Here is a 26,780-nt window from a genome sequence, read left to right as displayed (position 1 = left end):
TTTTCCCTCCACTTAAAGAGCAGTGGAGGGAGGGAGGGAGATAAGAGCAGCATTTAGGGCTCAAAACCCTGGAGTTAATGACCCCAGAGGTCTACGTTAGCTTTTTTCCCAACTGCTGTGGACTTATTTTGTGGATTTAGATAAGCATCCTTGTGCCTCAGTGTGCCTTGTGTAAAGGAGAAATAATTAGATCTGCTCTCTCCTTGCATCTGCTTGAATTTTTCCGAGTGTGGGAGCAGAGCTCCCGTGTTCACCTAGGTGTGTTCACAGCTGTTGTATGTAGTGTGCTTGCATTATACACTTACACAGCCTGCAGCTCTGATACACACAGTTGCAGGTTGATGTAGAAATGGATCTCGTGTTTCTGGCACATCATCTCTCCACATGTGTCTCCTCTGTGGCACTCGAGATGCTCACACCCGAGAAGCTGCAGCCGATGCTCCTTGCTCATCAAGCGTGCAGAGAGCAAGCGCTTGTCTTGGACCATCTGCGCTGATTTAGTTGATAATGTTTACCCTGTCTGTTGTTTGGAGAAAGACAGGGGGTGGTGGGGTGTCGGGAAATTCTTTGAGCCTTGTTATCCCTACAGTAACTATAGACTTTGGCAGGAATGCGGGTGATTAATGTCAGGTCTGTGGGCTTAGCGCAAGCGACAGCAGCGCTCCCCGCCGCTGCGTTGGGTGTCTGGGAGACAGCAGCGTCCCTCTGCTCTTAACCAAACCCTGTGAATGCAGCTCGGCTAAATAAACATTACCGAGCTGCTAATCACACGCTCTGAAACAAAACAGCACTTCACTTCGGGATCTGGGCAAGATCAGACTTCCCTCCCTCCTTCTCTCCCCTCCCCTCTCTCTCTCTGCCCCCTCCCTGCTTTTCCCCTCCCTCCCTCTCCCCGGCAGCCGCTCAGCCGGTCCCTCCGACCTGGCAGCCTCATGCTGGGGGCCGCTGCCGGCTGGGGTTGAGCGAGCGCTGCCTGCCCTGCCTGTGCTGCCCGCCCTGCCCGCCCCCCGGGCCCGGCTCCCCTCGCCACCCGGCTCCCCGGCACTGCCGCCGCCCCGCCGATAAAAAGTTGTTGGGAGCGCCGAGGATGGGAGCGCATCTGCAGCCTCTAGCCCTGCGGCTTCTGGCTTTGACTTTCCCCTTGGTGGCGAAGGGTTTTTCTGACGAAACCTTGGAGAAAGCCGCGAAATCCGAGGGATATTGCAGCCGGATCCTGCGAGCCCAAGGCACCAGGAGGGAAGGGTATAATGAATTTAGCCTCAGGGTAGAGGGCGATCCAGAATTTTACAAGCCTGGAAACAGTTACCGGGGTAAGTTGGCCATCCTCTACTGCCGATACTAGCGATAATGGTCAGGACAAGTGTCTCTGAAACTATAACATGTCTCTGCCTGTCATCTCTGTATCCCTTTTGGCGTGTGTGTGTGTGTGACTGTGTGGGTTAAGACAGGGTAATATACTCCCACGCATTACTTTATTGGGGATGCTTTCATGACAAGTGAGAGGGAGTTGGATTTCACAGTATTGCTTTGCTCCCAAACATTAACTCAGTATTAAGAGGAATTTCCTTTCATTTCTCAATCCTCTCTGCCTGCTCAGTGTTAGCACAAGATCACAAGCTGATGTGGTACAAAGCACACGCTCTTCCCTCGTTTACTTACTTCTATGGGATTTCTTCCTATCCCTTTAAATGTAACATAGTGAACAGGAGAAGCTTTAACATAAAGCAGGAAGGAGAGGAGAGAAAACTGGGAGCTAGTTGCTCTTGCCCTGAAATATAAATGTTAATATAATGAGTTAGCATATGGGCAAACAGTGATGCAGCATGCTGCCAACTTCCCACATTTTCCATTTATGTTTATCCCACCCTCCTTTTTTTTTTTTTTTTGGGGGGGGGGAGGAGGGAGGAAATGAACAGATGGTTCAAACAGGAAAGAGGCAAGGATGGTGCTAATGACCACTGTAAATAAGAAGTGGAGACATTCGTTTCTCACGGAGTGTTTCACATATAATCCTTGAAATTAACTTCCAAAGCACATTTCAGCGTATTTTTCTAATCAATAGGCAAAGGCAGTTTTTGGTCACTTGTCCTGCCTCACCATGTAACGCCTTTGGAAACAAATCTTCTTGGTGTACACTGTCAACTTGTATTTTAAAAGTATTTTGAAATAACTTGGATGTTCTTAGGTACCATAAGTAATGTACTTAATAGGCATCACTTTGGAAAACAAACTTTGAGAGTTTCTTCTTAGTGTTTCTCTTGACTGACCTTAGATTCAGTGTAAAAAGCAATGTTTTCCCATGGCATGAACATGGCAATCTTGGTATAGATAGGGAGAAAAAAGTTTGCATATAGCATAATCATCATATTCTCTTAAAGGCTGAAAAATATATCTGCAGCTGTGATTAACTTGTTTTGAGTATTGGCCTGTAACTTTGCATGATTTTTGATATTTATTTTTTCTCAATAATTGTTTGTTTTACTGTGGTATGAGGAAATGCACATTTCCCACAAACTAGTTACCCGTTCTGGACATTAGGCTTAGTTCCTTGAATCTAAGAGATTTCATGTTGCGTGTCAGTTTCAAACTTCTACAAAGCAGGATAAAGACAAGTGTCAAGTTCTTTGATAGTGACAGATATGAACGTTCTTTAAAAGTTTTGGAATTTACTTCTGTGACAGCATTATCGGATATTTTCAGTTACCTACCAAAGAAGTTTCTATTTTATGGAAATGTAGGAGAGAAAGAAACTCCTAGATGAATTAGCAGAACTAATTTTGTGGAGAAATTAAGGTTTAGCATTAGGAAATAAATTAAAAAAAAAAATCATATTAGAATTCTGTATCTTCTTGGAAGAGAGAAAATCACAGCTAATAGTAAGAAGTTGAAATGTACATCAAAATATGTGCCCTGTTTTTGGTGTTTAAGATTGAAGTGTTCAGGTGGTACATAAGCTTATCTAGATAGTAATTTAAGGACACTTTTTGAATTGTTGGGAGAATGTAAGTAAATGTCACCATAACATATGCGTTATCTACGGCAATAGTTTAACAGCTTTAGAGAAAGTTTCAAGAGCTCATTTTCAAAGGAAATTCTGCACTACAACTGGAACTATATTATTGTTTTATACAAAGGTTAGAAAATCCAGCTAATGATACAAAAATGCAGGATTGTGGCAGCTCTGTAGGGCTTTTTATCTGTGTATTACTAGATGTACAACACTGCAGAAGATTTGCACAACTTCCGTTGTGTTGGAGCCAAATGTGCTTGTTTCCATGGCCCCTGTTTGATTTAATGCAATCTGGATCCTTGGCACATTCCCTAGTGGGTTCCTAGAATAAACTAGTATTTATGCAAGGTGGATAACACAGGAATTAACTGTACGTACAAATGCCATACTCCACCAAATTGATGGTGTAGAGGCATCCATTTATGCTTGTGACTCTCTTGATCACTGGTTGACCTGGCAACCATGTAAGACTCTCAAGCTGCAATGACTGGAGGAAACATTGCAGCACTCCTGCATTGCAGGAATCGGGAGACCACACTTCACAGCTGCCATTTGCCTTTGGCGAAATTTTTGTGGCTTCCCTGCACTTACTCACCATTAAATCAACCAGGATCTATTTGCCCTAAGGGGAAATTGTGGGTAGATCTGTGTGTATGGAAGCCTTGTTCTTCCACCTCTCTGGAGCTGTGATAGAGGAAAATGGCTCTGAGCACTGAGTAGCCTCTTTGAATGAGTAGACACCTCCTCTGGTCTGCAAACACTGGCAGCTGGAAATAAGGACACTGTCTCCTGCCTCAGACAGTTAAAACTGAGGTAGCAACAGAGCTGAGGACCCATCATTCCTTCGTCCCTAATGTCTAACAAAGCAACAATAGCTTCGTGGTGTCCCTCAGGGAAGTGACATGACTGATTTCCAGCATCTTATTTGAGACTTTTGATGCTGTAGCCTGCAAGGGGCCTTTATCTGCCTGGTCTTTCAAGCTGCAATAGTGTTGCCTCTCACCTTGTTGGAGCAGGCAGCCAATGCATGTGATGGCCGGGTCTTCTCGTAGTACCAGGTTTGTGGGCACACCATCCTGGGATTGAGGTCCTCTCCTACCTGCTGGTTAACTTAGACCTTGATGTAGCTGCTTTTGCTCCCACTGAAGGTCAATGGTCCCATTGCATTCAAAGGGTGCAAATGAGCCTTAAGTTTAGATGGTGTATGAGGTAATGATCCTTGAAAGTACTTAGTCCTAGCTTTATTGATCTGTAGAGTTAGATTAATGATTGCATGAGATTTCCATGAAAAATGGGGGGAGTTTCATCCTGTTAAAATTGTAGATGAAATGGTTTTTAAAAAAAGGCAATAATATGTCCATTTCACGTGCTAACAAGCAATGTACATAGTTTCCTCCATAATATCATGAAATTGCTATTCTTATGAAGAAAATGAAGATTTGACTAGTCTAGTCCTTGGATATACCTTCTGTGTGGATACTGTTCCTGGTTTTAATGGAATTTTCACTTGTAGGTCTGTTCACCTTCTTAGTTTTCAAGGACAAACTCAGTTAATGTTACACTGCTCCATTGTACTGGTTTGTGGACTTCTAATAAATATTGTTTTTCTTTCTTCCCCTCAACATGCAAACACTCTTTCCTATACTTAATTTGTGAAACATGGAGTTTCTTTATAGTGGATAAAAGGAAATATTAAAATTGTATTTGTTGGTACTTGTGCAATATACAAACAGGATGTGCCGTAGTGTAGGATGTGGAAAGTCAGATTTCCTGCCTGAAAACAAAGGACCAATTGCTTTGATCATCCCACCTTTGGCTGGGGACTCTGAGGAAAGAAGAGTGTGTTGAAGGTGTTTGCCAAAGTGCAACTTGTAAGGTAATGAGAGGTTTGCTGGAGGGGTTGGAAGCAGACAAAAGTAATTGTTGATACGTAATCTCTTTAAAGTAAGATTCTTAACTTTGAGACTTGCACTGAGATTTAACTGATTGTTACAGGAAGTTGGTATTGTTCAATGAATGGTAATTAATGTGAACGCAGGGTGATACTCAGGTGTTCTTTAAAATGGCAGAGTTTAGCCCAAGAAGGTCTCTCAACTCTTCTGCAATGAGCAGCTGCTTTTTCTTGTGAAAACCAGTTGTAGTCTGACAGCTTCCCACTGCTGCCCGTGCCACATGAGTCTCCTTCTATGGCCACAGAACCATCACCAGAATAAGGTGCTGTGTTCAGGAGTGCTTCAAATAAAGCCTTGCACTGCCCTGGTATCTTGGCACACTGGCTAGTTCAGAGAACTGACCAAAATCTTTTCAGCTCCAGTGTTAATGTTCTGGTCTAGCTCAGGGGTGACCCAAGCACACCTTCTTCTTTGTATCTTTACATTGAGATTTCACAGGCACTTAAATCCCACTTGAGTCCACTCTGCTCCTGAAGGTCATCACCCTCCCGACCCCTCACTTGTACCTGGGTGTCCCCAGCTCTGGCAGAAGCACTTCTGGGCTGCACAGTGTGGCCTCTCTGGGACTGGACCCAGCTGAACTCTCTGGTTGAGTTTTTTTGTTTTGTGCTACTTTTCAGCTGGATGTGTTCCCTGGTTCAGCTGCTGGCACAGCTGCCTGGATGTGGCTGCTGTACAAGCAGTGTGGGGTGGAGAGGGCAGGATCACTCATGTTGGAGGAAGCCTGGATTTATTCTGGGATGAAATGACTGTGCAACCACAGCATGAGTATTGCTGACCCCAGGCATTCAAAAACTATGAGTCAGGCTTTGGAATTACCATTTTTTTTTCCATGATGGCTTTTGTAGCATTTCGGCTACCCTCTATTTTATAGGCAGGTGTTTTGTTTAGAATTTTGAAAACTGTTTGGTTTGATCTGTAAATTTGTGAAGAAAATGATGAAAATTGTTGAGTCAATTCACAGCTGGATTCTCTATTTGCTTGCATAAGTATTTAAGTATTTCTGGTATAATCTCTTGCTCATAGTGATTCAGAGTTTTGAATTCCATATAATATATGGAAAAATTGTTGCATGTAAGAGACATTTATGACAATTAGTTTCTAAGAATCAGTGTTCAAGCAAGTGTAATGTGTTCATCCTTGTTGAGTTCAGCAGCATGCTGTTCTCAATTACTGCAACTGAGAGACTGGTGGTGGATTTTCGTTTAGACAGAGCTGCAGAAATTTGCAAGATTAAGTTAGTACTAATTATTGGGCAGATAATTTATTAATGAATTGGAGCAATACTTAGTAATGTAATCAGAAATTTTAATGCTATTACGCTACTTCTCAATTCATCTATATAAAATGTGAAAGTTTCTTTCTCCCCCAAAATGATGAGGTTTAGCCTCATCATTGGTTAATAGTTTAATTCCATACAATTAAGCGTGTGCTGAAAATCTTGAGAGTTGGGAGATTTGCCACTCTGCCCATCACTACTCTAGTTTTGTACAAGTGTTTCCAGGTGTACAGGTCTGAAGATGGCACTTCCACAAAAGATTAAATATTGAAATGAATATTCTTCCAATCCCTCTTTTCTCACGTGTAGTCAGAAAAGTATTTGTACAAACACCATGTTTTTTAGACCTAAATACAGCTGTATAATGCTAGAAATCTTCAACTATCCTATCTTATATTTTTTCACTATTGAATTTCTAGATCAAAGAGCTCTCCATATGTTCCAAATGAACTCTGGGCATATTTTGAAATCCATATGTTGTAAGGGCAATTTGTCATTTTTAATAACTTGTTTTGACCTATTTGTGCAACAGAGAGTCTCTTGTGAATACTCTTCTATGAAGCAGCATTGGTAGCTGCAGTTCACTCATTAAAACTATGGGTGGTCTTCAGTTTTTATTGTGCTAGTTAGGGTTTGAGAGTGTGACAATAGTGTACTACAAGCAATGCTGTCTGCATTACGCTTAAAGTAAAAGCTACTTAAAAGTATTAGTAGTCCTGTTTTCTGTCTCTTTCTTTAATTAAAAAGTCTTTTTCCCTAAAGTTTGCCTCCTGTTTCCGAAACGGGTTCCTATACAGTGTTGAAAAGTGTTCACTAATTTTAAAACTCCCACAAAAGCTGTGCCTTAAAGCTCTGCTTCATTCCATCTTTCTGATGGTGTTCAAAAGAGCCACTGCTGACATAGCTCAGATGTTGCTGGGTGTTTAGACACTGATGATGGCAAACAGAAAAATCATGCAAACGTATCTTACACTGGCAGAAAATGGGGTTGTAATTCTGATGCTGAGCATGGTAAAAATCAGGTTAGTCAGCATCACGTTATTGTTCTGTGCTGGTGGATCCAGTGTTGCCTTCCCGGTCCAGACTGGTGTGTGAGGGAAGTGTGTTTTGCTGATGTGCAAGATGCTTTGGCAGTTGGAGCTGGCAGCACAATATTTAGACGTCAGCTTTAGCCACGAGTTTAATTTTGTGTACTGCTCACCCCTGCGGCTGGGGGAGAGGAAGGATGGGTTTAGAGTGAACACCTGCATCAGCTGGAGAACTGTGGTGAGTGTAGCTGAGTTGAAGCAGGTGATATGGTCATCCTGCTTTGCAGCTAGAGAAACTTTGTGTGCTCTAAAATGCCTAAATCCCTGTCCATGCTCAGAGCAGGACAAAAGCAGCTGTTCCCTCACATTTAAAAAACAAACGAAACCCACAAAACACACACACAGAAAACAACAAACAAACCAACCCGCTCTCTGCTCCGACCAAACCAAACACTTGTGTCTCCGCTCCCAAAGAATAAAATAAACCTCTTGTAAATCTGATGTAAATCTGAGCAGATTAACAATCTGCTTTCAAAAACAAACAAACAAACCCAAAAAAACTCATTTTTGTGTTCTGGCTGGCTCTGCTCCATGTTGTTTGTGCTTTATCTTTTGTTAACACCAACTTAAAACACACACCTTTCAGGCTGAACTGTGAAATGATGTGCAAGTGACTGATTTCACAATTAATGTAGTGTTTTCATTATTTCTCTGATTCTATTCCAGTGACGCTTTCTGCTGCCACTCCCGCTTACTTTCGAGGATTCACATTGATCGCTCTCAAGGAGGGAAAAGAAGGTGACAAAGAAGAAGATCACGCAGGAGCTTTTCAGGTAAGAGAATTTTCCTTGACTTGTATCTCTAGGAGTTTCTTTACTGTGTGCTTGGCTCAAAGGGAGAAGTTATATGCACAACGAAATGCAGACTATGCTTAAGAAAGCATAAATATTTGTGGATATTAACAAGAGAACAGCACACTATATTTTATATTCCACACAACCTCTTCAAGAAGTCGAGGCTTTTGTACCTTGTCTTCAGCTTGCCTTCCCACATTCTTACTGTTGATGAGCACCAATTATTTGAAAAAAAGCCTAGGACACCTAAATTTGTTATTAAAAGTGAATATGCAAATGGTTTAATTCACATTTTGCTTTTTGTATTTTTTGCCTAGATTTTTTTTCCATTCAGATGTAGATTATGACTCTTGAGAACTGTTTGCCATGGCTGTAATGACTGTTTTATCAGTCATAAATCAGATTCTGCTGTTTCATTTATGCTTAGTAGTACTTTACTTAACAAACACATTCAGTGAGATGAAATGTTGTTTATAATTTTTAAAAGCATCAGAATACAAAGTGGTGATTCACAAAATAATATTTCCAGCTATTTCAAGATCACATTGCCTGAAAGGAATTCTGGAATTGAGAATACACATAATAATTATGAAAATAGGTAGAAATGATGTAGGTTTGTTGTTGGATTCTCAGATGAGATATCATTTGCTATTTGACTTTCCAAACTTAGAAATATTGTTGAATTATATTGTTATAATTTACATGATAGGTAATAACATTGATACTCACTTTAATAATGGGTAGAGTTCATTTGCCTCAAGGAAGCATTTACATGTTTTCAAGGGAAATAATCAGAAGTTCTAATTTTAGTCATCTGTAAGGAGACAGAAATCAACTTACTCCTAGCATCTCTTCCTGAAGCCTCTGGGTTCTCTTCTATATAGAAAATACAATGTGCAAACTCAGTACATGTTTGCCCTGTTTTCCTATTAAGTTTGCCTAGAGGACCCTTTCTGGTTTTCATACATTTTTGTGAGAAAATTAAGAATAAGTGAGACCTTATTTGATGATGGAGAATAACTCCATCTTCTGTAAAATTAAATTATTTCCTAATATTGTTTAATATGGACAGTTTGTGGTGTGTGTTTGTTTTTTAGTTTGGGTTTTTTTTTGTGTGTGTGGTGGGAGTTGTTTGTTTGGTTTTAGAAAAAGCTAACATTAAAGCATCAGCAGCTGTTAAAAAGTAGAAATGTCAGTGCTTCATCTATTTTAAAAGAAACTTTTCACCATTCATTTCTATATTTCAGTCATTAATGCCTCTGTAGCTGTGGCTACTGGGAAAGACTTGGCCTGAGTTTTGCCTTTATGGCCAGGCATGTGCCTAACTCGTAGTAAATTTTGCTTAACTACAGAGGAATTTTGAGCTCAGCAGAGTGGGATGCAAATGGCAATTTTGTATAGATCAAAAAAAAGTCCAATGGATGTCAGTGGAGAGAAGATTGTTTAATTAGCTTTATTTTATGGATTGTGATCTGAAATCAGTATTCCAGTTGGAAGAGTGTTTCAAATTTTATGCATAACTAAATTTGTATTTCTGTGGCACAGACAGTACTCACTGTGCTCATCCCACATTAGCACAATTAACTGAAGTTTATTCAGAGGGTGCCCGCCAGTTCTACCTGTGTTGATACAGGTTTAAGATTGTTATTTAAGTATTCAATGAATGTTTATAGTGATCAATATCGAAGTCTCTTGTATCATGGCTAGATGCTGTGCTAGTAAATAGAAGAGGAAAAAAGATGTTTAGTTCAAGGGTTTGCACTGTGTTTTTATTATAATGTGAAGATCCTAATAGTGTCTAAACAGCTGTGCAGAGTAAGAAGAAATTGTGTGTACAATAACTTGTATGCCACTCGTTTATTTCCTGTGCTCAGATGGAAAATATGTTATTCAATGAATTACCTAGTGGAACAGAACTCTGTGTAAATTCCTTAACAGTGGCAAGAGACTAAATGCTTCTTCTGGACTACTCACATAACCCTCTGCCTCCATGAGGAGACATGTTTACTGTTCAAATAATAGTCAAATGAAAGCAAATGAATGCACTGTGTGAAGCAGTGTATCCAGGATAGAAAGGAAGGAAAGTGGGCCAGATAACACATATGCTTTCTCCCCGTGCCTCAGGGACTGTAGAACACCATATTTTCAAGGCTGTGAGCACCACTTTCAAATCATGAAGTATGGTTTGGAATGTCTTTCATGGGGAAAAGCCAAATTGTACACTTTGGGCAAGATCCCATTGGTGCTGTGGCTCCTGGTTTGCACAGCTGCTGACTGTTAAACTGATCCACAGGTGCAATGCCTCAAAGTGCTGTAGAGGGGCATGTGCAAGAGTAGCAAGGTGATAAATAAGGGCTAATATCTCAGTGACTGACATGGACATGGGACACACAGGCTGTAAAAGGTCATTTTCAGTGGTCACAGTCACACTGCAGCAGGCTGAGCTCTGCAGCCCCTTGCAGAGGATGAACACACGGTGAGCAGCTGGCATGAGCTGGCCCTGCTTTGGCTTTGCTTTGCCTTTTATTAATATACCCTCCTCATGGCTCATTTGCTCTTGCCTGACTCTGCAAGTTAGCAGGTGTGGTCAATCTTCATTAGTCCTTAGACTGCAGGGTCTTGATCTTGTGCGCAGCACAGCTGTTAAAATTCTTTGCATTTTTTTCTGTAATCTTTGGTTACCTTTATACTTGCCATGGAGTAGAGACCTTTAGAGAAATGTAGTTTGGACACCATAATTCTAAATCTGTTTTCCTCTGTGAAAACCGAGACTTTAAAATCTGACTTTACTGTTGTTTGTTTATTTAATGCAGCCAAACTCTCTTTCTTTGTCCTTGTATCACACTCAGGGCACAATTTGTCTTTAAAATAAAACACATTGTCTCCCACAAACTTGGAAACATATGTTAAACAGCTAAATTAAATGTGGTTGCAGAATTAAAGATGCCGAATTCAGTCATAGGAGATTGCAGATATAATAATATGGCTCTTACTTATGCCAGTGGTAATTGTACAACTCGGGGGTGCAGTGCTGCACTGACAGATTTGGATATCATGCCCCCTTGGCCTCTTCACACAAGCCATTCCCAACTGTTGTCATGCAGACTGCTGATCTTTTCTCTTTTGTAATGTTCAGCAACAGTCTGCAAATTGTTCGAAGGCAAATTGTACTCAAGGGCAGCAATCAAGCACCGATTGACAATAGAATAGTATCTATACAGGCGATTTTAATCAAAGTATGTATGCAATGTAATAGATTCAGTCTGGTAAATAATGTAGAACACTAGAAATTTAGTGCTCATCTATCTTCCCCATTCTCTGAGGAAGAATAAATATTCCAAGAAAATAGTTGGTGGATGTTTTATTAATATGTTCTGAAGAAATGTTCAACAACAACAACAACAAAATCATCTCCCCAAGTGGCCTGTTCAAAGACTTCAGTATATTTTATAGAAAATTTAAGGAAAACTTCAAAGAGTTTTAGTAATGTCTAAACCTGAGTCTTCAATAATAGTGGTTAAATTGCTCTTCAATCAGATTATCTTCCTAAATTAATTTGTGTATATTTTATGAGACAGTTTTTTTCTGAGGTTTCACTCATTCCCTCTCCAATTCCATGCACTCTATACCTGTTTCTCATTAAAATTTTAATATTTTTATTATAGGGCATCCTTTTTTTTTTTCCATTTTACCATTTCTGTTGTCAAGTTGAGAGTCCAGTTTTACTTATATTCCCCAGAATTGTACACAATACTCAATCTGAACCCTCATCATATAATCTGATAGAATTTAGATACAATAATCATTTGGAGGGTCGTAATTGCTTCCCTTGTCTTCATGCAGAATCCTGTAAGTGTATTTGACTTACAGGAGCACCTCAGTATTGTATAGGAAGCCCATGATAAAGTCCTAAATCCTCCCTGCATATACTGCTGCCTACATTGTGATTCTTCATTTCTGTCTCTGCATTTTATTCCTTCTAAGTCTAAAGCTTTGTATTTGTCTTACTGAATGTCATCTTGACTGCATCTTCAATTTATCAAGAATGTTCTGAACTACAATCTTGTCCTTCACAGTGTTCACTATTCTGCCAAACATTGGTGCATCTTGTGGGCTTCATAAATGCACGCTTGATGATTAAGCAGTCAATAGAAAATATTGCGTGCAAATGTGACCTGATTTTTCTCATGTGCAGTGATAGACTGAGTCATAAAGACACAAAATTAGACACTTTTCTGTATTGTTTTGGCATAATCTATTGTTAGATTCTTATGTTCACTATTTTCATCATAGTTTGTGTTAAATGCGTTCATCATAGTGGTGTTCCTGGAGGTGTCCTTTTGACTTTCTTTGCTCTAGAGTGAATCAAGAAATTCTTAATTTAGGTCACTGAATTTAATGACCCACCAGTGCAAAACTGTTGTAAGAACATGAATGGGCATTGCAGTAGCAAAAGCAAAGGTTTCAATAAAAGTGTGACATTTCTAAAAGCTAGGGAATCATGCTGAAGAAGAAAACATTTAAGGAAAATTGGAGTAATAGTGACATAAGTAAGGTAAGTGGTCCTTACTCAAACTCTTCCTTCTTCAGGTTTACCCTGAAAAAATAGCCCCAAATGTTGCCTTTATTTTTGAAGACATGCTGACTGGTGACCATCTCTTTTGATGCTGTTGGGCTGACTGATGTGCTTACTGAAGCTTTTAGATTAAAAGGTGTTTTTACAAGCTCTTAGAAAAGCAGTTCCTTAGTTGCTGTGTTCCAGCATTTTGTGGGAATCTTGCAGTATATCATCTGCTTTAAAAGGTGCATTTTGAAAGTAGTCGTCTTAATAGGCTTTTAGCCATGTCTCATGATTTATTTATTCTTGTGTCTATAAGCAACATTTGTTTACACTAAAACAAAAAGACTGCAATAATTTATTAAACTTTTAAATTAAAATTAAGCTATCCTTGTGTAATATTGGTGTTGCACTCACCTTGTATATGTTTTGATTATTTTTTTTTAACTTTACATCCCAAAATAAGCATGTCAGGCTACTTAGTAAATGGGTTATTCTGAGATATATGAAATGATGTAGTTTTGTTTAACAAGAACTCAGAACTTTCAAGTATTTTACTTGTGTTTGCATTCTGTACATTCCTTTTCCCCAGTATCTTGTCCCAGCACCACTGAAACGGAGTCTGTCATCTTACTGCTTATAAGCCTATGGAAGTAATGCATTTTCACTCTGATTTGATGTGAAATGTTCAATCACCAATGATTTGCAAATCAGGAGATGAATTTCCAATTTGTAGTTGAAACCACGTAGTTTAGGTTTCTTAGTAAAGCTCCTCATGCTAATGAATGTGAATAATGTTCATATCTAATTAAAATTTCAGATTTTAAAAATTCTTCAGGGTTTTCATGAAGGAGGGCTGAGACATTTCAAGTAGGAAACATAATCCTCAAGTAACATATGATGGGAGGGCAGGGAAAGAACAGATACTATCTACCTGTGGCTTTAAACCTTATAATTATGTGGTTGTGACACATATACCTACTTGGTATTTGTCAAACAGAAAAGAATACAAAGCTGTGTACGTTGGTTTCAGAGAGAGACAGATGCTGTACCCCCAAGAAGTGGGGGAATGCAGTTGCATCCAAACTTCTAAATGAAAATTCCCTTTCTATCAGCAGCAGAGAAATCAATAGCTGCACTCATTTATTAAATTAATGATTCAAACCTGGTCTTTTGTGTTTGTGAGAGTATTCCTGAATTTTCTTTTTATAAGAAATTATTGCATATATTTTTCTGGACAAAAAAAGAAACATTTTTATAATGGTAAAAAAAAGCTCTAGTTCACTTTTCCTGAAGGGTGGAATTGATGGTCCTTGATGAAAAATTTCACACATCTTTCTAGAACTCTGTGACTTCCATATTGTGATACTTGGGGATGAAAAATGAGCTTTTAAAAAACGAGGTACTTTCCACAGCCAGTTCTAGCATTGGTTGGAAAATAGGAACACTCTGAGGTTAAGTACAAAAATATCAGGTACACTGGAGAAACCTTAAGCTGAATCACTTATTGGCAATGTTTTGGTTAAACATTATCTCTGGAGATAGTTATATCTTGCTCCAGAGAGTAAAAGATAATAACTGAAAATAAGAGTGATGAGCACCAGAAACTTGCAGAAGAGAAACAGCTCTGTGGTAGTGATTATGTGCTACTGATGAGGCTGTAGAAAAAGCAAACTACATTCTGACTGTGTAGGGGCTTTTGCATTCTACTGTTACATTTGTTTGCTCTGTTTTGGGCTTGTGTTATGAAAGAGGCACAAATTCTTATACTATAACATTTTCCACTTTTTACATATACTAAATGTTGGCTTGTTATACTTTGGGAACTCCCTCAACTCATTGTATACGTTGCTGGTGCGTATTTTAGAATTAATTATTAAAATCATAAAATCACACAAAATCAGAAAATATAAGAAATTTCCAAAATTTGCTTTGTAATGTGTGTGTGTGTATATATATATATATATATTATTATTTTTTTTTTTTACAGTGAATCTTTGAAGTAGTAGCTAAGACATATTTATGAAGAGGAAATAAATATTGTACTTGGTTGCAGTGTAACTTAGCTCACTACTGAACAACAATGGGTTTCAGTTTCTTAGCCTACACTCTTACTTCTGTTGACAATTGGCTTATCTCAGCTTTGTGAGTTTTTGTGTAGCTTCCTGGTTTATTGTATGACAGGGAAAGAGCTAAGAGGCTTTCTGTGAAAACCCTCTGGGATTTATGTGGCCCAGATTCTTCTACCATGGATGCTGGGATGCTGAGAGTCAACAGGTACAAGCTGATACCAGGCAGGTTAAGACCAGAATTAAGGAAGATCTTTTTCTCTACAAAGACAGGCTGTGGCAGAGATTGCCGTGCAGTCTCCTCTCTTGGAGGTTTTGAAGACTTGCCTGGAGAGAAGTACTTGTATTTCTAGTATTGTATTTTGATAATTGCAGTTATAAACAGGTGCCAACACAAAAGGTGGTACCCAGTCTCTAGTATATACACTGTTCAGTACGGTTATGCTCTGTGGTGTGAGAAGTGCGCAAACATTCTTTTACATGGGCATTTTGAATCACTCTAAACAAGTATATAAACATTGATTTTTATGTTGGGAACCTCATCTGTATGTACCTTTGTGCTAAATATTCATACTCTGAGCACTCAAATCAAAGACCTTTTCCCCCCAACCCCCCTTTGATAGGGGATACACAATCAACATCCCATCAGCAAGAGTAACCCTGGCTTCCTCTTATCCAGCTTAATTTGAAATATACTGGAGTGGCTCTTGTAAGGGTTTTCTTGGTATTTTACTACTGTAACTTTAAAAAAAATAATTAAAAAAATTATTTGTATTTGATTTTGGTATCTCTTCTGCTTTTTTTTTCTTCCTCTTGGTCCTTTTTTTTTTTTCTTCTCTCTCTGCTTGGCCATGGAAAAGAACATATGGCTTCTGGCCACGTAGCTTTTAGTGCTTTTTTTTGTTTGGTTGGTTGGGGTTTTTTTTTTTGCCTGTTGGGGAAATTTTCTTTCTTGAGAATGATTTCAGATGATGATTGTGTCACAGTAAAAGCTTATTTTTTTTTTTAAAGGGTTATGCCTAAACAAATATTTTATTTGTTGATGTTTCAAGTTCAAAACCAAACCCAGGAAGCATGCCTCTTGAGATATGTTAGCTAAAACTCTAGACTCCTTTTCAGATCCAAGGCCTATCAGAGTCAGGTTATCTCAAGTCTAACTCCTGCCCTGCCTTACAGTCTGCCAATGTATGCAGCCTGCCTATGCAGTGCCAGACTACATCATGGTAAGATATCAGGATTGCCTAATTAAATATTCTGTTAAAAAAATATCTAATAGTTTATTCTGTTCCTTGGATTAGCACTGAACTGCAAGACCTTCTGGTTCTAAAAGGCTCCTCAAGAGGCCCACCAGAGAATTGTTTCATAGAATTTGTCACTGACACTCGACAAATCAGCTCCTCTATGTGGGAAGAAGTGTAAAGAGAGGAAATGGCCCTGGAAGCACTGTCACTTTCTGCCTTGGAGACTCCAGTCCACTCTTCAGACATGTCAACATTGGGAGTGCCCTTCTGAGCCTTTTGGGACTATTTGATGCCTTATGAGACCTCTGCTCGGGTCTTGCTTCCAGATTTGAGGCCAGTTTTGCGTTTGCAATTATTTCCCTATGAGCTGAAGTCTTATTCTGGGAGTACAGATTCCACTAATTCTCTTTTGTCAAACAGAAGATGATGCACATTCCTCCTCTGGGTGGTGTTTAAGAGGACATATCCACTTCCTTGACTCTAAAGGAATGTATTTCAAATATCCCTTTTCTCCAGGACAGGTATTAATATATCTCTTTTCTCCAGGCCAGGTAATCTACCTAGCTCATTGCTGTTCCACTGTCAGTCTTCATTCAGATAGTGACTCACCTGGGCCAGAAACTTTAGAAAAGACATTTAACCCTTTGACAACAGAAAGATGTTTACAGTTTACCATAAGGTAACTGTCATGGGTTACAACTCTGTATCTAGAGGCTCATTCAATGAAACTTCTATTCAGCATCTTTTTGTTGATAACATTGCCACCAGGCTTTCTTTCCTAGATTTCCCTTTTGGTCTCCTCATTATTTACCAGCTTCATCTAAGACGCTCATAAATTATTCTAGATTCTTTGTGTGTCTACTGAGAAAGATTAGCACCCTTATCTCATTAGCTCCCGTTATCCTCCTTTAATGCTCCAAGAAATACTTCTCGTGTAGCTATTTGCCATTCTGCAGCATCAGAAAACCTTCAGTGTGTCAGTTCAAATCAACGGGACCTTAGAGCAAGTGTCTGTTCTTCGCACTTCCACTTTACATCAGGTTACAAAGCTTTTAGCAGGTATTCCCTACTGATCTGGACTTCTTCAGCTGTCACTGGCTGTAATCCTAACTGGGACAGCTATGGATCTGGACAGCCATGGTACTCCCATAGTGACATGGGGATTTAAAAGCAAGGGTTATTCTGGGAAAATGTGTTTTTTCTGACACTTCTCTCCAAATGAGCACTGCCAGCTGGTAGACAATGACTAGACTATAGAAATACAGAATTGTCTGTACTGGAAAGTTTTTTTTCTCATAACAGGCTTTCTTTTCCCTTCAAGTGGCTTGAGAGGAGGGAGAAGGAAGGGAAGAGGTGAGTGAAGGTGATGATAAAGGCTGAGGCTCAACTTGACAGTTTCTCTAGGCTATATGGACTTTTCTGCTGCTTAAAGAAAATCCTACTGTCAGTCCTCTGGGCTTTTGAGGAAAGTACATATATGTCAGTAGAGGGTCTCCCAAATAAATTTAAATGGTCTTCTTTGCTTTCTTCTTTTTTCTTTCTTTTTAATTTTTTTTTCTTCTTCTTCTTCTCTCCAATATCTTCAGAAAGATGGTGTAGGTAAAAAGTTATTTTTCCATCACAACTCATTGTTGAATTAATTGCTACCAGACTAAACATAATGCTTGCTATGACACTTGTATTGAGAACTACTTTCTGAGTTTAGAAGGCAAATTTGCATTACCAAAGTGACAATATATTTAGCTTTCATTATTCTGGGCTGCCTGTCTACCCTTCTCAGACCTAGATGCAGTCCACCCTGACAGTCCTTCTCCTTTCCAACTGTTCCCTTTCTAATGATGGCAGGGACCTCTCAGTGTTTGCAGAGGGATACTGTTTCAACTTCCATTGCTGTCCTGAACAGTTGTAATTGATTATTCTCTTTGCTGTGATAGCTCTTTCTCATGACCTAGCAACCCAGGATCATTAGTCATCTGATCAGTATATTTACTCTACACCAGAAGGTTGCAAGATCTATTCAGGTAAATGACGATATCTTTTTATTCTGCTGCATTCAACATGTTTACCTTTTGGTGCTTTGTCCTAATATACCTTCATAGTTTTTGGAGTTTTTGTTTTTGTTTGGTTTTTTTTAGTCATTTCACTTCATTCAGTCATGAGTGGAAATCTGTAATCATGTCCTCAGAATGATACATGAGGATGCATACAACTGAAAAAATTCCTTCTCATCCTAAATGCATCAGATGTTTTGCTTCAATGCTAGTCTTTACTTGAGAGACTTATGTTTCTGATTAGGATGCTTGATTTTCTGTGGTTTACTTTCTCTGAAAACTGTATGGTAGTGCCAGAATGTAGCTTCAAGAAGTCTTCTTTCCCTGACCTTGTTGAAACTGTTTGGAGTTCTAGACCGAAAAGCCACATAGTATTGCTTTTCCTCTCACACCTACTCTTGCTGAACTCTAGAAACTTGTTTCATCCAGCATGATGCTGGATTACTTCAGTGTAAAGTGACCTTGTTCATGCCTGTAATAAGGATACCACTAACTGAAAGTACTCATACAGAAGGGTCTCTTCAGGCATATGGACCAAGTTCAGTCATTAGAATTTCTCCTGTTTCGTTACCCTGCATCTTGATTCTCTCCAGTTGCTTGCTTTCCACCTCAGCTTCTGCTTAATGGTCACTTGAATACTGTCTCCTTCCATCAATGTAAAGCCCTGCCAGAAAGGGTCTCAGTGCTCATCTGCTACTTAACTATAATTTTTCAGAGGCCTCCTGAGGAACTGCCCCAGTGATCAGTGCCACCAGTGAGACTCGTATTCAGTCCTGCCTGTTCTCCTGCAATCCTTCTGCTACTCACTGGCACTGATCCCAGCTTGCCCCCTGCACCTCAGTCTGCAAGGATTTCCTGACTGCTTCTATAAGAGTAATGATTTTAGGGGTGACCTCTTATCTGCTAAATTGTTCTCTGACAGAATTGCCCTTGTACCTCTGCAAGACTCATCTTAATCAGCCTAGTCAGGAGATCTGACTTTCACTTTAAGCAGGAGGTAAGGTTATCTCCACTTCCCTCCTTCCTTGACTTGCACCTCTAGTTCTGAGACTTTTCTTAATATAAAGAGAACTCTTGCCTTCTGCGTCAGCTGAACCAGCTCCTTTCATTTTTTTTTTTTTTTTTGGTATCTTTAGCAGGGAGAAACCAGGGAGCAGCCATAAATAGATTTGGTCTCATCCCTGTGACCACTTCTGAGTGAGGTTATTTCTCAAGCCATGTTATGGATGTTTCCATCCTAGGTAGCATTAGGACAGCAACTTACTTATAGCACTGACTTACAGGAGCTCGACTTACTAATCAGGCAGTACAATATCAAGAATCTATGTAGAAATAATGCACCGCTTGCCAGTATAGTTATACAGTTTTCTGAAATGATTCTTGGCTCCTATTCTAAGAAATTGGACTTGTGGAATGACTTATTGCTGGGAATCCCTCAAGGTGGAAATCTGCGTATCAACAGTCATTGAAAGGGGACAGAAAAGTTACTTGTGAGTAATTATACTCCTCAAAGATTGGGTTACTTTTTTTTTCTTTTTTACTATATATCTCCAACCATCCCCCCTTCTGCTCTATTTTGTCTCCCTTTTCGGTTGCTGTGAGAGAAACTGAAAATAATGTGTTTCACTTTGCTTTTGTCATGGCTGTATAAGAGGCAGGATATGAATGTACTCTACGTGTACTGCAAAAGCAGAATTTTCTGGCTTAAGTACTTTTGATTTCAATTGATATAAGCAAGTGAGTATATAATGTTTGCCTATATAGGCAAGGTATTTCAAGAAGCCATTATTACTGGTAACCCATTTAACTTTGTATTAAAAAAAATATTTTACCAAATAAATTCCCAAGCAATATTTGCTGGACAACGTTTTATATTTTTATGCGTAGTTACTTTTGATTATTAAAATAGCAGTGTATTAAAATTATTTTTCATGTGAAAATAAATCAAGAATAGCAAAGGCATTCCTGATCCAGCTGCACAAAAGCTAATGTTTAGCTCTTGAGAATGCTTTTCATAGTACTCGGTAATTAGAAAGGGAAATTCCCTGCTGGTATAGAGCTACCATTTTGTTCCCCGTTCCCTGCATTGTCAGTGTGGGTAGAGTTATTATGCAATCCCTGGCAAACTCATCCTACCAGACTGCTCACTAATTTGTAGGCTGTAGGTGTAAATTGAAAAGCCTTCATCCTTCTTCTGTTTACTTCACAGATTGAACTGGGCTCCAATTATTCTCATCCATGTGAATTGAGGCACTGTTGTTGCTCTTGCCTCTTTTTTTTCCTTGTGGGTGGGCATAGCTCATTTGGACCTGCATTTCTCTTCAAAAGAAACATATAAAAGAATGTGTTTGTAAGAAGTAGTTTTAGTACTTACTGTTCTGTAACCTTAATGATTATATATCTTGATACAGTCAACGTAATAGAGGTTCCTTAGGGTATTGCCAGTGTTTACTCATGATTTGTCAGGTACACATCAGGGTTTTGTTCTCTTGAAACTCATTTAATTTTTTTTTTTCTACACCAACTGTATGAGTAAAGCTGACTCTGCTTGTATGGGAGGCTTAATTATACCTGACATTGCTCGGTTTAGCCTGTTTATCACAGACTTTAGCTAACCTACTGCTTTTTAAAGAGTAGGAAAAGAGAGAAGGGGAGAGAAGGGACATAAAGTAGCAAATCAAAGTTGAAAATGGAGAGATACTTTCTACAACAACCTCTCTGGAGCAATATGTCATTTTCATGGGAAAATATGCACCTGTTCTATACTACTAATAGAAGAATGCTTTCTGGGAGTTTCGGGGAGGTATTTTAAATGGTTGCTAAGGCAGCAGTTTGCGTCTTGTTGGTAGTCCTTTTGCTCTGGCCTCTCTGTACATGATAGTGTGGGAATCTCAGATAATAGGAATAAAACAAAAACCTGCAGTTAGTAAATTACCTCCCACACTAATCCTACATGTTAAGAAAATCTGCCCACACATTGTGATAAATCCCAGTATTATTAAGATAAATGTTTTCTGTGTTTGCTGCATGCATAGGATCAGTGTGTTTTTTTGGCTATGCAGTTTCCTGGCTTCCTTTGAGATTCTTTCAGTAACCTAGTTTTATTATCCATAAAGGTTGTACAAAGTACTTACATGAATTAGATTTGGGTTATGATAAGTTTAGACAGTGGGATTATATAATAGCCTTGGCTTCAAATACAGTGTGTTTCAAACAATCATTTGGAACTTTTTCTTAGAGGTTGTGTAAGATTTCCATAAAGGATGAAAAAAATCTGTATGGTACCTACTCAAAACTCTGTATTAATCTCATTTTTTTCTTTTAGTTCATCTGATGCTCATCAGCTCATCTGATTACATTAGTTGAAAAATGTATCAAACTCACATAACAAACAACCAGCTTCGTATGTGGTGCAGATGTTACTCAACTGCCAGCTTCCACAGAAAGAACAGGGTATACATCACAATGTGTTCTTAGGTTTCTACACCCATTTGCCTCTAACTGCTGACTGTTAAAGAGATTTAGTATTTCTTTTCAGGAATAACAAACCTGATACAACCCAAGTGAAAGCTGGTCTTAGAGTATGACCATTTCTGTTCATACAAAATTTAGTTTATGCCTGAGCCAAATAAGCCAGAATGGCATAAATATGTTAAGGAATGTTGCAAGTTTAAAAATATGGTAAACATACAAAGGCAGGATAAAATGCTGAGCTCACTGCTGTTAAGATACATGACTCTTGATATCTAGCTCTTGTATGAATTTAGAGAAATCATGACCATATTTTTTTTTTTCCAATTAAATTCACTGAATCTTGTTGTAATGATTTTCTGTTGTCAGTGCTACCAGATTAGTGTTTGCATTTATGGTTATAACAGAGCTTTAAAATGTGCTTTTATGCTGCCTTTCTGCTGAAGATTTCAAAGGTTTTATGTAAACTGAATTCCATAAACGTTTTTGTAGAACGCTGATTTGTGATATCTACTTTACAGAAGAGTAAATGTTGAAGCAACTTGCTCAAAATCTCATGTCTTACTTTGGCCATTTTTAAACTTCAGGAGTTCTGTTCTCCACATACAGTATTTGCCTCCCAGATCAACAACATTGAAATATTCATCTTTCTTGGATGCAAATACTGTCCATACATAAAATAACAAATATTTGTAAAATGCACAGCATTCCAGCCAACTAAATGCAGTCCAACGGGTGATCTCTATCTCATGAGAAGTCTCATGCCATCTTTCACTTCTAAAGCTGAATTTTGGTGATATAGGAAATCTATTATACCTCAGTGGTTAGGGACAATCAGCCACACTAGTGTTTATTCAGAGACTTACAGGTGGGTAGTATAAATCTTACTTTGAATTACTGTCAATAAATTTCAATTAAAAGCTATAAAAAAACCTAAAGCCAGTGCTCCGGTTCAGTTATTTGTCTGTGCTTTTACACAATACAACATGGGGATTTTTAAAGTATTGGGAACACAGTCTGTCTACACTGTGAGGTCCTTAAAAGCAATTTCAGTAACGGTAGCTGTTGTGCTGATAGGTATCAGACAAGCAAGTCCTTCCCACTGCAGGATTATGATGAGAAAGTCTTCCCAACTACTATTTTACTTAGCACTCTAGGCTGTTTGTCTCCTTTTTTTGAGGAAAGGCTGAGGGAGCTGGGGTTCTTTAGCTTGGAGAAAAGGAGACTGAGGGGTGACCTCATTAATGTTTACACATATATAAAGGGTGTCACGAGGATGGAGCCAGGCTCTTCTCAGTGACAACCAATGATAGGACAAGGGGTAATGGGTACAAACTGGAACACAAGAGGTTCCACTTAAATTTGAGAAGAAACTTCTTCTCAGTGAGGGTGACAGACACTGGAACAGGCTGCCCAGGGGCGTTGTGGAGTCTCCTACTCTGGAGACATTCAAACCCGCCTGGATGCGTTCCTGTGTAACCTCATCTGGGTGTTCCTGCTCTGGCAGGGGGATTGGACTGGATGAGCTTTTGAGGTCCCTTCCAATCCCTGACATTCTGTGATTCTTTGTTGAAGTTGTTTCACTGTTGCATATCTCATAGAATGTTTTTTCCTCAAGTACCTGTACAAAATAGATTAGTCAGCAAAAGGTGTAAACATGGAAAAATAATTGAACCACAGTGCTGACTTTAAGTTTTATGCAGCTTTTAATTGAAATTTATTGACAGTAATTCAAAATAAGATTGATACTACCACATGTAATTCTCTGGATAAACACTAGTGTGGCTGATTGTCCCTAACCACTGGGGTATAATAGTTTTCCTATATCACCAAAATTCAGCTTTAGAAGTGAAAGATGGCATGAGCCTTGACATGAGCTAGGCATTACCTGCTGGACTGTATTAAGTTTCTGCAGTGAAAATTTGTGTTACTTTTAGTGCTTCCATGCTCACGTTCTGCAAATGTTTACATAGATAGGTTAGACTATTTGTGTCACTTTTGTTGAAATTATGGGATTTTGGGTACATTGTGTTCTCAGGTGAAAGCTTTCATAGTTATATGATTCAGATTTTCACAAGGGAATCTAGAAGAAAGGGACAGCTGTTTTTATTCATACATACCAACATTTCATCACATTAAAAGAAGATGGCATTTTCTGGGTTTATCTGGTGCTGCACTTTATTTTTTAGTTGTACTTACTTTGGCACTCCCTACCAAATACATATAAAGTCACATGACTGAAAGCAGCTTTGTTCAATGTTGGAAAAAGTACCTGTAGCAGTTTAAATATAGTAAATAAACACAGGGAAGCGAAAGAAACATTTTGTAATATATGTTAAAAATCATAAACAGAAATTGACTGTGTACTTCATAAAATCATAGGACAGCCCAGGTTGGAAGGGACCTTGAAAGATCATCTGGTCCAGCCTTTTGTGGGAAAGGGAGCTTGGATAAGATTGTCTGGCACCTTACCCAGTCTAATCTTGAAAACTTCCAGTGATGGAGGCTCTACCACATCCCTGGGGAGGTTGTTCCAGTGATTGTTCTCACAGTAAAAATTCTTACATCAAGATGAAACCTCTTGTGGTGCAACTTGTACTCACTGATCCTTGTCTCTTCTCCTTGCGAACAGGGAGCCCATGACCTATTTGTAGCTGCCCTTTAAGTACTGGAATATTGTGATGAGGTTCCCCCTGAGCCTTCACTTCTCCAGGGGGAGAGGTGGAAGGAGAAATAACTCCTTCAGACTTTCCTTATAAGGCAAGTTCTCCAGCTCTTTGATCGTCTTTGTGGCCTTCCTTTGGACCCTCTCCCATCTGTCTGCTTCTTTCTTGAATTGTGTGGACCAGAATTGGATTGGTTATTACCAATTACGAGAGAACATCTCGTGTTCTCTCTCTAAGATGTCTCTCCCTTCTGACATGTTCACCTCTCCGTCCAGTTTAGTGTAATCAGCAAATCTTGGTGAGGGTGCTTTCAGTCCCATCATAGAGATAAATTATGAAGATATTGAGCAGTGTGGTGTTCAGTGTTGACACTTGTCACTGTGGGTATTCCAAATGATGAGAGACTCCATAGTTCTGTCTGCCACTAAGAGTAAGTTAATATATATTAAAAGAAAAGCTTGTTTGGCTGTTATTTTGCAATTTTAGAGCTCTTACTGCAAAAACAATTGTATAAATTATACAAATTATACCCACCCCTTTTCAGTCTCTTAATTGCTTGATTTCATTTTCCTGTTATAAGTATCCAGGGAAATGTGGAAGGACCTGAGCCTGTTGTCTCCCTTTCTCTGGAAGCTCTCATCATTGCCATCTACTAAAACACAGCTGGAGTTGAAAAGTAAGGACAGCAATTGTAAGCTGACATGCTACTTTGCAACTTCACTTGTGGCTGGAATGCCCCATGCAAGTTAAGCCCTTCAGCGTGCTCAGAAAGAGCGCACATCATGTAGAGTGCACAAGATGAGCGCAGAAGCGTTGTGTTTCTTGTGAGGCCACACCTACCCGTGTCCAGTTCTGTATGCTGCCGTTTAAACTCTCTGTAGAATTACTCTTCTTCTATGTCAATTTCCGTGGAAGTGTCTGGGGTTTTTTTTATGTCCTCTTTAAAAAGCACAAATGAGAGCACATATAGGTGAAGTTCATGTGCTTGGGACCTCAGTTTGGTCAGTCTTTTCAGATGGCTCTTAGAAGTTCAGTAGAAGGGCATCGTCTCTTTTATTCCATGGAAAGCTGCTATTTGCTGAAAGGAAAGTGAATGTTTTGTGCTTTGTGCAGAACACCTTTGCAGCTGCCTTTTGCTTCATGACTATTGTTGTCTCTTCATACTCGAATGATCAGGATAACATGGGAGCTGAACGCAAAGAATAAGGTTTCAAGATTTCTCAGAATCACGTGTAGTATCAATCTACAGCTAAACAGGAGGTGTGTATCTTGTGACTATCCAACTATAGGCAGCACATAAAGAATAATACTGTGAGGTATTGAAGACAGTTTTGATAAGTAGCAGAAAGTATGGGCAATTTTTCCTGCTTTGCAATTAATGTTACAGTTTTCTTCTGTTGCTAACATATGAAAGGCACACCCAAACAATGCAGTAGGCCTACTTATTTTCCTCAATTAGGACTAGTAGTAAAAATGGCTACACAGAGGGGTCTTTGAACAACATAAGAAAATGAAACTAGTTGCAATGTGAAATTTTCCCTATCAAAATATGCTACAGCACTAACTAGTTAAACAATTAAATCACTTGGAAATTTCCAGTACAAAGGTCATAAGCACTATATATGTAGATAAAACTGAGGTATAGTATTCTTTTAATTAAATTATTTACAATGGATAGATATTACAAATAAAATTTTGAGGCAACAGTAGAGGACGAAAAAGCAAAACATTTAATTTCAGAATGGATTGTTTTGAATGCATTTAATATTTTCCATATGCTTTAAAATTATATTTCACTGAAATGACATATTTCCAGAAGAAAAAGTTATGTTTCGAAACTGGAAATTGTGCAAAATAATGTTTTTCATACTACTTGTAGTTAGTAGTGGTAGGACTTCTAAAGCTTCAATTTCTGTGTGGCAAGAAACACTACCAAGTTGATTAGAAACCTAGTTTATTTTAAAATATACCTTTGAAAAAACGGAATGTCTGGGGCGGGTTAGTTGGTTGGTTTGTTTTTGTTTTAAGATCTATTGTGTTTGTAGTGCATTTGATAACAACACAAAGTTGGAAACAGAGCCAGTGCAAATACAGTTTTTGATTGTTTAATTCACATTATAGTTTATTCTGTTCTTCACATTCTTGATTCCATACACATTTTTGCAGTGGTGGAATATTACAGAAAAGGTGGTAGATTCTAGAGATCTGCAATTTTAAATTTTCCTTGCTTATTTGTCAAATTAATTTGGAAATTAATTTCTCAGTTTCTTAATGACTTTCATAAACAGCTGGTTTTTTTTCCCTTAAAGGAAATGTACTTACTTCTCCTTCTTGGCGTACAACTGAGTATGTTGAATTTCTACTCACCCTAATGAAATTTCAAATTAAACAGCTTTATAGTCTTGAAATACATATTCATTGGAATTAAATCCCTTTGAGATAAATTAGTGGTGTGGTTTTGTTTTGTTTTTCCTAAATATATTGTGCTCTTATCTGCATATATGGGAAGATGGGAGTACATTTTTTTTTTTTTTTTTTTTTTTATTGGGAAGTCTATTTATGGCCAAGAAGTTGACACACATAGAGGAACTTATATTTCTA

The 26,780-nt window shown here is 38.7% G+C and overlaps 1 protein-coding gene across 1 annotated transcript in view; it reads left to right on the top strand.

The window, feature by feature from the left end:
- The first annotated feature begins 877 nt into the window (after positions 1–877).
- SPON1 (spondin 1) overlaps positions 878–26,780 on the top strand; it is a 193,354-nt gene continuing 167,451 nt past the window's right edge. Inside the window, exons 1-2 of the mRNA XM_005499314.4 lie at positions 878–1,310; positions 7,996–8,102. Of these exons, the coding sequence (XP_005499371.1) occupies positions 1,088–1,310; positions 7,996–8,102 (330 nt within the window). The 5' untranslated portion in view covers positions 878–1,087. The remainder of the gene's footprint in view (positions 1,311–7,995; positions 8,103–26,780) is intronic.

This window comes from Columba livia, chromosome 5 (genome assembly GCF_036013475.1).
Source record: "Columba livia isolate bColLiv1 breed racing homer chromosome 5, bColLiv1.pat.W.v2, whole genome shotgun sequence".
Classification (NCBI taxonomy): Eukaryota; Metazoa; Chordata; class Aves; order Columbiformes; family Columbidae; genus Columba; species Columba livia.
Note: the sequence above shows the minus strand (reverse complement) of the source record. Positions and strands in the feature narration are given on the sequence as shown.